General features: G+C 37.4%; 1 protein-coding gene across 1 annotated transcript in view; it reads right to left on the bottom strand.

Moving 5' to 3' along the window:
- Window positions 1-1000: 1000 nt before the first annotated feature.
- Window positions 1001-14944, bottom strand: part of LOC134754793 (uncharacterized) — a 111043-nt gene continuing 97099 nt past the window's right edge. Inside the window, exons 9-11 of the mRNA XM_063691161.1 lie at window positions 14798-14900; window positions 3951-4137; window positions 1001-3587 (exon numbers count right to left, since the gene is read on the bottom strand). Coding sequence (XP_063547231.1) covers window positions 2842-3587; window positions 3951-4137; window positions 14798-14900 — 1036 coding nt within the window. The 3' untranslated portion in view covers window positions 1001-2841. The remainder of the gene's footprint in view (window positions 3588-3950; window positions 4138-14797; window positions 14901-14944) is intronic.

Consider the following 14944-nt stretch of genomic DNA (forward strand, 5'->3'; position numbering starts at 1 on the left):
TTATGTTACGATTATTATTGTTTTGTAACAATTAAAAAGGTTTCGTTCATGTAAGATGGCTTTAAAATGCCCTCCCGCTTGTCTAATTCATTATAATATGTATTATGTATATCATATTTCCTCGTCTATGGGTGAACTGCCACATCGTATTTTCTGCAATAGTTGTCCCACATGTTGACAGATTTGTATGTTTTTTCATTCGTTCAAAAGCTGATATGGCACCACATTTACGGCCGTGACATCCTCGGTCGTGTAGTGCCATAACATGCCATTGCGTCATGGACATATGTAAAGTTAAAGATATGTAATATTTTGGTATGTAATGTTGTGTGTGTTGTGTATCTTATGGTGCACCAAAAATGACACAAGGTATCGCGTTGTTGTAATCTTATGAGAATTCATCGTCGGACGGATCGGCGGTTTTGTTGGGTTTAGGGGCCCACTGACTATCGGTCCGCCGGACGATATCGGCCCGTCAGCTAGAACAAAAATTTGACAGTTCCGATCAACTGACAGGCCGATATCGTCCGGCGGGCTGATAGTCAGTGGGCCCCTTCAGGGTCTCCGGCAAGCTAGGTTATCCATACAAACGTAGTTCCGCTCTCATTTTACGACTACCTAGATTGCTCTGAAACTTTGTACTTATAATAGGATAAGGTATAAATATCCGTCTGTAATTAGTTTATGTACCTAGCTTCTGCAGATACCATAATTAAAAAAATACAGCGAATTTAAGTTCTTCATACAAAACTTGTTTTTGCTCTATGACATTTGTTTTATAAACTGGAGCTATATAAACTAATTTCAGACCTAGATATATTTAAAATGAGAGCGGAACTACACGTTTGTATGGGAAGGTGCAACTCGGCCGAGCTTGCCGGGGACTCTTAAGAGTCAAAAGTCATCGGCTACCGAGGTAGCGTAGTGCCATAAGGCTTTCCATATAGACTGTCTGCGAACGTGTTAAAACATGGAAAGAGTAAAATGTAAATAAAATAAACCAATTTTTAAACTTTATTTTTCATTTCATTTTATATTTTCGTTATGGAACTCATAGTTATGTTATAACATACAATACTTATACTAACTATCCAACTACTTAATAATATCACATATCACCAGCGAAAACCTCATCAAGAGTAAATTTGATCGAATTTGATACTTTACACAGAATAAAAACTTTGTTCACTGTACTTGGCAAGTTTTAGGCAGCTACCTCACCGGCAGATATCAGCGAGAAGCGAGTAACTATGAGTAAGTTAATTTTATCGCGGTGGGTGCTTTCTCTTATGCATTATCTCGCCGTGTGAACATTTAACGATCTACGATACATATACAGTGTGTAGTATCGGACATAAGAAATGTAATTAGATAACTTTTATTTAGAATTGCAATTAAAATTTTATCCATACAAAATAATTCAGCCCGCAATGTAATACACCACACAAGTTTCGAGATACGAGCGTTTTAAAGCTGTCAACGCTTGTTGGCAGTTACTATTAAAAAGCTCGTATCTCGTAATGTCATTGCATCTTATGTTTCTTAATGTTTGCAGTAAAGTCGTCGTCAATAGAACTTGCGAACAATGTAAACAAACCGTTTTACTCTCATTACTTCGTAATCTCGCTCTTCAAAAGGACTATAGTCTATATACTTAAATATTTTATTTATATAATTTTTTTGTTAAATTAAATGTTAGTTATTAATATTTCAGCGAAAATAACCTTCGTAAACATGTTAGGTTATGTGTCAAACGCTAACAAAATCCGTCATATTTGTTTACATTGTTTGCAAGTTCTATTGACGACGATTTTACATTGCTGCTCGGTAAATTAAAAAAATAATAATTACGGGGTCATAATTAAGTGTAAATAAAAAAAAACTTCTTAATTAATGATTAGACGAATAAATTCTATATCTGGTTTAATTTATCGCCCGTATTAGATTTACACACTGTATATTATGCCTTTGATTGATGCGGAATCTACATTGACTGACACTTAAGCTTATGGGCGAGAAATTAGTCGATCGCTAGTCGCTTTCTCGTGCGTGGTCGGATTGAACCTAGATTACTCAGGCTCTTCACCCAATTCGCGATTGACAAGCAAATAGCATTAATCATGCTATCACAATGCGACTCGGTGACGGTCAAATTGTTTAGTGTTAATCTCGTACTACAGAACGTATTTTGTTCGACCAATAATATTATACATATAACTAATAGATAGGTTATACGCATAAATAAGGAGCACAAAAAATAATTTTATATTTATTTCATTGCTTACAAATTAACCTTTTTTTATTTGATTAATTCTCGCATGCTTACCATTCATCTTTGTTACACTCGTTGTTGAACACAAGCTTGTCTCCTTCTCTTAGCGCGACTAAATATTTAGCAACTGTAAAATTGAAGCTCTTTAATTTTGGAACGTCTATAACCTATCTGGAGTTATAATATAATTGAGGGCGTCCAAATTTTATCGTTACTTTATCGTATGACAGTATCAAGGTAAATCTATGCCTTAGCACGTTTAATCTCAAACACTACAGCGCATTATCCTAAATTACATTCGTCATCATCAATCATTGTGGTGCGCACCAACTCATAATTAATACTTATAAAATTAAAGATATAATAAACTAGTGTGGACGTACTACTGTAGTTTACAATAAATATTTGTAAGTACTGTAAAACGTAACATAAGCCGTTAAGAAGTAATACTTCAACAATAGGGCTTCTATAAAACATACATTCAGTAAGTACAAATTCGGTTTTAAAAGTCATATTAAGCTATATAATAGTATACATTGCACTGTTGCCTTACATAATACTGTTATAACTTACGTTAAATAAAATTTAAAAATTAGTAATCCAGAACTGACTAAAATCGTTGATAAACTACACAATATACTTGTCGCAGACGAAGTGGTTCCGTTCATATATATGACTGGCCACCATTGCGTTATGGATATATGATTATTATCATTAGGTTTAGGAGTTGTATCATGTTCGATCATATTATCGGGCATATAATTCCCACATCTAGGGAAGTTCCTCGGTACTGGGGGCATATCTTTATGTTCTCCTACTTTGAAAACTAGCGCCATACCTATTTCAACATGGAACTCAATATGACAATGGAAAAGCCAGTAGCCTGGATTGTCTGCTTTGAATCTGATTACTGTGTATCCACCGTCTGGTACTGTAACGGTATCTTTTATGGGTGCGTTCTTAAGGTTACGTTTTAAAAGTCCTGCTTCATCCCAAGCTTTGACTTCTTCAATAGTAGTATCCTTACCTAATCTCCGCAAACCTACTACTCTAAAGCTATGTCCATGTAGATGGAAAGGATGGTTAGCATCAAAAGTGATACCTTCGTCAAGTATGACGATTTCAACGACAGAATTCAGTTTGACGGAGAGAACGTGGGGGCATTCACAGTAGCCCTCTCTGCACTCGTCGTCGACGCTGGACATGTTGCAGAAATTGTGGGGATCTGGCCTATCGATGAGGAGGGGGCTGGAGGGCATCTTCATGCTGATGTGGTTAAGCTGTGGCGTGTAGAGGCGATTCTTCTTGTGTGGCACTAAATAACAATAATAAGAATTATACAAACATGTCCCGATGAAATATTACAATTTTGGATTATTAAAACATTTTTAGTGTCAGTTAGCGTTAAGATTTTTTCACAAATTTTCTTACTAGACCCTTTATTAAACATATTCAAGTATTTCTTAAATGCTATTTGATTAAAGCCTTAGTAAAATGTACACTCGTCTTATTATATGTCCACGAGAAAGACGATTGTTTTCTCGAATTTTCACACTGGCGTGAGAGTTCATGAAGCTTAGTAGCAGTTATTTTTTGTACATTGATTTTTATAAAAAATCTACGTCCAGCTTACCGCAACGGCTTACTCTCCAAAATTGAGATAATATACAAGACCCACCTTGATAATATCCATAATAAGGCGACTTGTGAAAGTGCGAGTTGTTTTTCGCGTAGAAGTCATAAGCCACGTAGAACTGGTAGTCAGGAATCTCCTTCAGGCTGTCATCGTAGCCAACTAGACTCCTCATTTCTGCAACGCTTATGGTCTCATTCTCCTCTTCTCCTTTGTTTAGGGCGTTCAGTTGCTGGAACAGAACGAAAAAATGAATATCGACTGACTCGGTACAACATAGACGAAGACTTAATCGCGGAATAAGGTTTTCAATATAGCAACGACTGGCACACTAGTTATACAGGCCTACATGTAATCCACTATCTTAAGTATTTAATCAGGTGCCTGACAACTACTCAACGGTGGAGTCAGAATGGCAGGCCAGCAAAGTTATGAAATCAAGTGAAAGGGTCACTAAACAGGTCGTGTGCAGTCGTGCCTGCCACACCAGCGACCACTAAAGTGGTCATGGCGGACGCTGTCAAAACAATTGTCCTGCTGACAGATAAGGTTTATATTCGTTATTCACTAGAATATATTAACGTATAGGCCACGTCTTTACGCTTGAGGAAAAGCGTTCAAAAGGAAAATGGGAGCAATGCGAGATAAACTTGAAGCATTCCATCGAGATGGGTCAGGGACGGGACACCTGACCAGAGGAGGACAGTAAGCAGAGTGAGGCAACAACACTAAGGCACTCTAGCCACGTGAGGGAAACTAATGCATAAAGATTCACTCTGTCTGTTACCTCTTCTCGCTTAAACCAGTGGACTGATTCCTATGAAATAAGGTATGGAGATACCTATATTTTAAGTCCCAGGAAAGGATATGGGATAGTTCTTATCACAAAAATCATTCTATGTAGACGAAGTCATAAGAAAAGCCTAACATTTTATTATTCTAAATATTCCTAGTGTAATTTTTAACAAGCAGAAACGTCTGCGAACGATGCTATTGAGCTTAGAATAAATTTAAAAGTGGAAAAAATTACTGCCTTGGGTGAGACGTGAACTCACGGCCTCTGGGTCTCACCCAAGGCAGTAATTTTTCCACTTTTAAACTTATTCCTAGTGTCCTGTCTACTTATCTTCCTATACAACTATATTGCAGCAACTAATTATAAACAAATTTAAAAGTGGAAAAATTACTGCCTTGGGTGAGACTTGAACTCACGGCCTCTGGATCACGGCCACGGGATCTGGGCCGTGAGTTCAAGTCTCACCCAAGGCAGTAATTTTTCCACTTTTAAATTTATTCTAAGCTTAATAGCATCGATCGCAGACGTTTTTGCTTGTTAATAATTAATTTAATTATAAACAGTTAAATTTAACGCGACTGGTGTCACGGCGCGCCAATATGACGTAATTCCAAAATAGCTTAACAGAAAGGTGAGCAGTTTGCTACTACCATTAGCGCCTATTCAAGTGTAGTTAAAATCTTTATCAGTATTTTGACTCTATAACCAAATAATGTAAAAATATTAGTTAGCCAATTTGCCGATAGATAATTCAATAAATACCTATTTTGACATTTAGATTTTTATTCTAGAAAGTTTCTAGACTAGTATTTTTTATACAATTTTGGTGTTTGACGATCCTTTTGTGAATTCTTATTATTAAGTTTGACATATCTATAATAATTCAATGTTTTTAAGAATAATAATAACTGCATCAATAAATTGCTCTGATATTTAGATTAAGGTAATATTTAAAACTTGACAATTTAAAAGTGCTTGTTGCTAGGCCTATTTGAATAAAGATTATATTGACTTATATTGACTTGACTTATATCGACTAGATGGCGCTGTACACAATTATGCTTATAATAATTATAATTATGCGTCTGGCAGGCGTGGCTCACTCCGCGATTTCGTCGCGTCGCTACAAGTACATGCGGCCCACACCAATTTTGGTGTCTAGCCATAGACCGCACCGCTACGGAACGCTTGCTCGCGCTTGCGACACCTTGCGGTCATATCTATCGTAATAGACGCGTTTTGTTAGAGAGTGAACCTTCTGTACCTTGTACTATTATTTATTCTGTGATTCTGTCAAAAGTATTTCGTGATTATAGTAACGTGAGAAAATTAAAAGTTTGTACTAAACCCTCGGTGCACGAGTTAGACGAACTCTTACTTATCGGTTTTTTTTTTAATTAAATAGTATAAAATTTTTAGCTCGCGTAATATCACATCTCTGCCTTATCAAGCGTAATTTTCAATGAGGGCTACCGTTTTTGTGCTCACCAGTTGGCGCCACTGTAGATGTAGGTCCAGAAAAACAGATCTCAAAATTAATATTGTCTTCGGTTACCGCGATAGTTACTCATGAAATACAACTATGATGTCACCAGTTGACCACGAACGCTGTAAAGAGTTCGAAACGTCGGGATTATAAATTCAATATACGCGACATAATCCGTTTTCATAGTTTTATTTCATGAGATCTCAAAATTCTTCTATGCTTATTTTTATAAAATCATTACGTTCTAATATACACAAAGGTATTTCAACGTCTAAATGTGGCATTTTTTGAACCTGTCTAATTTTGTCATATATTTTAATTAGCACTTTTTTTTTAAACCACTAACATTTATTGAGCTATCTATTGTTTACCATGATTAATCAAAGACGGACAAAGATTTACCACAATTATGAATAAGGAGTGAAAATTTCCGATATAAAAGCTTGAAACCCCCAAAACTTCTATGCATTTGGCATTTTGAAAGACCTCGATCTACACTAGTGCCCCTAGCGGCGAAATTAAACGCGGTAGCCCTCATTCCCCTATCACATATTTTCATTACCTTTTGAATTTTGAATTTTTATCATACTGCGAAGTGCGAGTTGAAGCCCAATTCAGATTAAACAATTTATTATGGTTTTGATCCGACCTTGGTGATCGCCTTGGTGGTTAGCGTCCATGACGTCCATCTAACGCTCAACTTTCACTCTGTTAAATCAGAATCGGAATTCTGGAGTATGGAGTGTGCTGCGTTATGGTCCGGAGTTCATAATTCGCTCACTGGTCTTTGAGCCAAGATACTACAAGACACTACGAGGTCAAGGTACTCGTTGTAATATTTATATTCTGTCACATTACCCCCACGGGTGCTAGTTCGAGTCTAGACTGTTAGCTCAACTTCGCTGCACTAGAACAGGGTTGTTAGCTCGGGGATTAAAACAGCACTTAGGACCATTTAGAATAAACTACAATACTTCAGTAGTTCTGAAGCAGATCTAGAATTAGCCTAATCATGCCTCATGCATGAACTTTATATTTGAACGAAATATTTTTTATTCGGATGTTTGTTACTAATTATATTATGTTACAAATGCATTTCCGTTATTAAATTATCATTTAATTATTTAAAATAATAAATAAAAAGTATAAAAATTGCCCGCGAAAAGCTAGTGAGCAAAACACAGCCTCCTGGCCGTCGTGGCTAGTAGGTGGGACAAGTGGCCTTTTGAAGCACTGGTCCTCCATGCACGTTAGCCTCAATAATAAATTTAATTTAATATAATAGGTTCGTTTTATATCAATCCATTTTTAATATTTTAATTTATTTATTTATTTTAATTCTATTTTAATTGTAATTTAAACAATGTTGATATTTTAATTTCAATTTTAATTTCTAAAAGTTGATTGTATTTTTAATTTTAATATTTTATTTGTGATATATGGATTGTCCGAAATAAATGAATTTTATTTTATTTATTAAAAAAAAGTACGAAACGTCACGTGACGTCACGCAGATTAGTTCACATAAGTTTCATTAGTGTAGTTACTAGTAGCAAACGTCAGTTGGACCGTCCAACGCGTGACGTCATCATGCTCTGTCGAATTCGCGCCAAAAATTATGAGCGTTTCAACCGCTCAAAAATTTTCAACATTTTAAATATTTTTAATAAAATATTAAATAATTGCACGGTTTAGACTCACTTGTTTGACAACAACATAAAACAAGTGAGTCTAGACCGTGAAATTATTTAATGTTAGTATGTCTCACAACAGTTTAAATTCGGTTTAATAAAATAATTTACAAAAGTATTTTAATTTTTTCCAGTGTTCAAACGATATAAATTATGATTACAAAAGTTAGAAAAAATTAAATCATGGAGCTAATTATTAATGTTCCCGATTGTGTGAAGTTTAATATTCGTGTGTGTCTTCTAGGCCTTCCTAGAAGTGTCTTTTCAGTCCTTATTAGCCTGTATTTTAGCTTATTATCAACTTCACATGTAACTAAAATAACGACTATGATATTAACATTGCACAAGTTGATTTTAACTTAAGTACTTTTTAGTCGTATTAACATGTAACATTGCGAGTACCTACCTACACTAGGTGGTTTCCCGTATCACTAAGTCCGTCACTTTCGCACTCACATACTTGTTAGAACGTGACAGGCATGGTGATAAGCGTACCGTGCTACGGCTCCTGGTGTGGTGAAAATACTTTTGAACGCGGACTGCAGAAATATGTATTTATTTGGAAGAGTACTCCAGGGTGGCAGATACATTTGGCGCGTTGTTTCATCAGCTACTATTATTTCTGACTGTACAGATTAAGTGTAGTACTCTGCTAAGCCTAGCTCGGTTAGATCGCAGTGTTAACTCCATGATATTATGCAGGGTGTTAGTTTTTATTGCAGAGTAGTTAACGGATTTACTTTATTGTTGACGTTGCATTCTGGTTTTTCATTCGTATCTAAATTAACGTGTTATATCATCCGAGAGCACGTTTAAAAGGGAAGTTTATTCTGTGTTAAAGCTCTCCCAACACAGGCATTCATTTGCTTACCGGGTGGCTCCATGTTTTTATAAAATAAATAATTTTGAATTTCGATTTTTTTGAATTTTTTGAAGTTTTTGAAAGCGGTAACATTATTCTGTAAGTACCAAGAGACGCGAAGTATTTTTGATGAATATTGAATAATAAAAATGATTATTAAACCTATGTAAGCATAATAATATGTTACATTGCATGCATGAATTATATAGTAATTTAAATTGTATTTTTTATTTATATACTCGTAATGCATGTTAATTATAAGATGTAATGATTTGAAAAGATGTGTCCAATTGAGGGGGGATTTAAATTTTCTCGAGTCAGAGGTGTAGGGTTAGAGCCGGCGTAACTTTATTTGACGTTCACAAGCGCATTGTAATATGCCTACTTAAATAATAAACTATCTTTAATTATTATATTTAATAAATGCTATGTTATATAACAAAACTTTCATGAGACACAGACATATTAAATATATTAATAACGGGTCACTCACGTGCTTCGACTTAAAACACGTGAGTGACCCGTTATTAATATATTTAATATGCTATGTTATGTTTCCTGCATGCATGTCGTTTTAAAATAAGAGCGTAACTTCGATTGTACGTCACGTGACTCTTAAGGATTTCAACAAACAAACGCGTTCGTCACGTCTCGCTATCGAATGTAATTTACACCGGGTACAGATTGCTTTTAGTATTAGAAACGTTTTGGATTGAAGCAAAATCGTGCATATTGCGAATAGTCGATAATGAACGTCGTTTGCCTGATGCGATTGCTCGTTTACATTTATTTCTGATTTTATTTTAATGTGTCTGGCTCTGATCGCTTTTTGATTTAATCTTGCTCTTGAGTACAATTTCATGACATTATTGTATATTTTATATGGATGTTAAAACAATGTACAGAAAAAGAAACACGAATTGTTTAAATGTTAATATTTTTCCTTTTTTTATTGTGGGACGTACCACATTATTACAATTTATGAATTGTATAAATACAGATGTGAATCACAATGAAAAAATCAACGATGATCAAACTCTGGTTGAGAGCGCTGGTGGCCTAGCGGTAAGAGCGTGCAACTTGCAATCCGGAGGTCGCGGGTTCAAACCCCGGCTCGTACCAATGAGTTTTTCGGAACTTATGTACGAAATATCATTTGATATTTACCAGTCGCTTTTCGGTGAAGGAAAACATCGTGAGGAAACCGGACTATCCCGACAAGGCCTAGTTTCCCCTCTGGGTTGGACGGTCAGATGGCAGTCGCTTTCGTAAAAACTAGTGCCTACGCCAATTCTTGGGATTAGTTGCCAAGCGGACCCCAGGCTCCCATGGAGCCGTGGCAAAATGCCGGGACAACGCGAGGAAGATGATCAAACTCTGGTTAACGTGGGACTCGAACCCACATCCTTGGATTCATGCTGGTCCAATGCGTTACTAATTGCGCCAGCTGACCATCCGTCAATCAACGCGAATGTAGTCATTGCAACGAATTGTTTAGCCAAAGACATACATTTTTAGAGAGATGTTTGCCGATGATGCCTCATTAGTAGAATGATTTTTTTTAGAAATGAGGAACCAAATATAGCTGTGGTTAATCCTACGTGTGTATGGAAAAACGGTCACGTGACTACATCCCCTTTCATTTTAAGATAAACTTAAGAATCTTAGGCAAGTTGTCAATGTTTACTATTTACTGTTCTCCGCTTTTAAAGTTTAGGAAGTGAAAAACAAAAAAATTACATAGGATCACCCTGGATCAGTAAAGTTACTCACAAAAAACAGCTTCGAACGAAATTGGAAAATTCTCCCGCCCTGTCCCTTTTCTGTCAAGCGGAAAGATAAATGAGCGACAGAGACGGAAAATGTCTAATTTTGTTTTATAGTAGATTGTGAATTTACGAGCGTGAGGAGTTATTACGGTGGAATGTGGATTGATACCACTTTATCACCCTTATCGGTTACAGTATTGAAAGTAATACATACAGGGTGGTATGGAACAACCATAGCTAAACTAGCCGAAAAACTAAGATAATACTCAGCCGAAAATCTTGTTCACTTTTAAGATATTCCTTATAAAATAAATTACAAATCTAAGAAAATGTGTCCTAATCTATGGAGTGATATGCTCATTGTCATTATTATTAGATACCGTAGGACAACATAATTATATATGTAACTTGTATGTATGTAACTTATTAACTAGAATCCTATTACATTTTACTCTACAAAATGAATGAATGAATGAATACAAGCTGGTGAACGTATCATAAATTAAACATTTAAATAACATCGTTCCACAACGTTTCCTCTTTTTAAATCTATTATATATTCTTCCCCTCTTTAAATAAAACTATACAACTTTCCCAAGTTAATTATTGTTGTTGAAGTTGAAAGTTCAGCGAGTAAAACTTGACAATATACCGTTCGCAGTTCAAAAAGAAAAAGGAAAAGGTCAGAAAACGAACAACCAATGAGGTCGCCGCAAGTTTCCAGGAAATAATCCTCAATATGGAGCCGGAGCACAGCTGTGGCACACATTGTATAATATTTTGTCACGCCACCCTTCACCCTAACGATCCGCTGAACAATAAAATATAAATATATGTTAGAATGTAAGGAATTTGTAATATGGGCCTTGTTGCCTGATTTCAATTTTTAAATATTTATTTTTAAAATTACATAATACAGTAAAACCTGGATAAGTGGGAAACCTCTATAGCTGGTACTCATGATACTAGTCCGGTGGCCGGCTGCATGAAACCCTACCAATACCTACTATGTAGGGATAGCTGACTTTTAGTAGCTTCAACTGCGCTTGGTCGGCCACGGCTTAACTCGGCAAATTTTGTGCAAATGGTACACAAATTCATTAAAAAAAAACCTCATCGAAAAATAGAATGAAACTCGTATTTATGGTGGAATACCTTTGAGGACAGTAAAAAAGAGTGGTCGGCCAAATCCTGTGTTGGCAGATTCCTGCGTCCGACCGAATTTGTGGTACCACGTGGCAGCTACATTTTAATGAATTTGAATATATTATAAGTATAGACTCGATTGACGTGGTAACCGTGCCTAATAAATCTTTCTTTTTCTTCACGCGGAGGATTGTTCAACTGTTTTATTAAGACAACCCAATAGTAATCTAGTTCTGCGGACTAAATACGTCAGATACACAAGGTATGGCGACGTCAGAGCTGATATCAAGGCACGCGACATTTGAGCCTAAGGCAGTTTGAACACTGAGTTCCATTGAGTTTCTCGGAACCTAAAGCTCTCGTGGCAATTGAATTGGTTGCTTTGTATTACTAGCTATTCCTAGTATCAAAGCTAAAGGTATGTCAGGTAACGAGACATTATTGATAGGTACAATCTAGGACATTCCCGGTGAACCACCTTCGCAAAAATCATTTAAACGTCTTGCAGATGGTCAGGTGATATCATAAAAGTGAGGACGAATCAAATGGCATGGTACTTAAAAATGTGGGTGTAGAATTAAAAAGGTTAACTGCTTTGTGCCGACCGTCACACTAATATAAAGAATCCAAAATGCATCCTACATGGTTATCTTTAAGGGAAAGCGAAGCTGCCTAAACGACAAAAACTAATAAACTGTCTTTACTACCTATTGTTTGTCTCATTACCCGTTTTGACCCTTGTCTTTATTAACATAAAGAATCCTAAATGCATCGTAATTGGTCATCTCTATCACTATGGGAGGCGGAGTTTAGCTCGCTCGTAAGGATCGAGGTAATTTTTTTCTTAAGTGGTTCACCGGGAATGTCCCCGATTGTACCTAATTGTCCTCTAGAAACGTTCTCTATCGAACAGCAAGAGCTTGTTATATTTGCCGCCAAAGACGTCAACTGACGCGCGCGGCTACGCTACAGCCCAATCTTCGTGCAAATAAATTGGTAACGGTTTCCTGATATTACATGGAACGAAAAGTTAAGGCGACATTTGGATGGTAAGCAGCTGCATTACTGCTGCGGATACGGCATTTACGCGGGCACCGTCACTGTCAATTTTCTTGGTAAAATGACTGAAGTTTGTTGCTACATTACTGCCACGAATATAACGTTCAATCCGTCACTAATATTATTAAGAACATTAACAGTGACAGCGCCCGCGTCAACGCCGCAGCAGCAACTGCAGCTGCCATCAAAATGTCACACACACACACACACACACACCACATACATATTTTTCGTCCGGTAGTTACACAAATCTATGTTTTGACATTTTGCTGGGACATAGTTAGCCGCCAGTGAAACCTGTGTCGAAACATCGGTAAACGAAGGTAATACAATAAATTCGCGACAAACCCGGTTGTAAAATGTGATTTAATAGATGTAGTAACCCCTTATTCCACTACTTCTAATACTGCGAGGCCGATTCTATTTTAACATTGGATATTGTATTCATCTCTCTCTCTGTAGTGAATTAAAGGACACAGCAACTCGCGAGGTAACGATGCAGCTGATATATTAGCGAGAGAGGCTCGGAATTGAAGGTGGCAGGACCTGAGCCAATTCTACCTCTGCCATATGCCTGGCTTCGGAACATGCTGCGACACAACACCAAGGTAAAACACCAAGAATACTGGTCTAACCTAAGGCACTTGCAGGCAGACGAAGGAAGCCCTCCCGACAATCAACCCCGGTTTGTCACTAAGGCTGCAGCAGCTTAAGAGGCCACAGCTCCGGCTTCTAACTGGGGCCATAACCCACGCCCCACTAAATATTAACCCTACAGATAGCCCCCTCTGCAGGGCATGTATGGAGGCAGAAGAGACAACCACCACCGTCATTCTCGAATGCCCAGGGATGGCAGAGTACCGGGCACAACATCTCGGATCGCCGGGGTCTCTCCCAGAAGCCGTCGGCAACATCAAGGGTCTGCTCAGCTAGGGTTCTTGGAAGAGTTGGGTTAGCGAAAATAGTGCCAACAACCCATCACGCAAAATAATTACTATTATGACGTCGAATTGCGAAAACCAAGCCCGCGAGAACTTATAACCTATATTGTATTAATCTTATTTCGATACCATCTTGAGTCAACGTGCGCCGGTGCACCAATCAGAGTGAGAGGCAGCTTGTCACTGACATATTCGCTAGCGACTGCGTAAAATAACTCAAAATGCATCTCCCTCGTACTGACATTGGTGCAAGCGACCGTTTAAGGCCGCGTAAAATTCATGGTGGAGGTACTGGAGTCGTCTCACAAGGGATCTCGCTCACGCTCATTGCATGCTTGCATTTGCATTTGCATTTCACGCTCCTTGCCTCATGAATGAATTAAGAGTCACACAAACCCGCCGCCAAAAAACCGCTCCCATACAATAATTACAGAGCGCGTTTTTTGAATGTTCATGTAAAATTTCATTTTCAGAATGTGGATTAGAAATGATAGCGTAATTTCGATTGCATGGCGGCAGCTAGGTTCATATGACTTAAGTTCGTGTCAAAATAAGATCAAATCGTTATCAAAATGTTAAACCAGAATCGTCCGCCGTGGCAGAATCAAACAGGCGTGGTATTATCGCGCCCGTAACATCGGCTGGCCGTTTGCCAGACAGATAATCCGCACGGAGATTAAATGATATCCCGTTATGTCTTACACGTGGATGCTGATAGGGATTTGGGATTAAGATTACATGAGTACAATAATATACAGCTCAAGTAGGCACAGTAAGGCTGGTAAACCGTGACGTTGTTGATTCAAGCCCCGGCTCGCATCAATGAAGATTTGGGATTTATATACGAAATTTCATTTGAAAACCAGTTGTTTTCGGTGAAGAAAAAGGTTGTTAGAAAAGTATATAGAGACATGAGCAAGATATTCAAATCATCATGCAACCTTATCTAGTGAATAGCTGCTACCTTGCTTAGTTTTGTAAAACTTTGACAGTTTTACCAATTCTTCCTTATGTAACTACTTCCAACTTACTACACTGGGGGCTCTGTTATAATATATCTAGTTATATGATAAGTCTAGTTCTTTTAAGCAGGTACGTAACTGCGGTCTGTTTAATACTTGTGAATGTGTGACAGTTCTTACCAATCCTTCGTTATGCAGCTCCTCCCATGTTGGGTCTCCGGGGGGCTCAGACTCCATAGCCCCTTCATAGTGCAGAACTGCCACCTGCTTCGCTTTTGTGAATCTGGGGGCAAGATTTGATAACATTACATGTTTATTTCAGAATAA

Source organism: Cydia strobilella, chromosome 2 (genome assembly GCF_947568885.1).
Source record: "Cydia strobilella chromosome 2, ilCydStro3.1, whole genome shotgun sequence".
Lineage (NCBI taxonomy): Eukaryota > Metazoa > Arthropoda > Insecta > Lepidoptera > Tortricidae > Cydia > Cydia strobilella.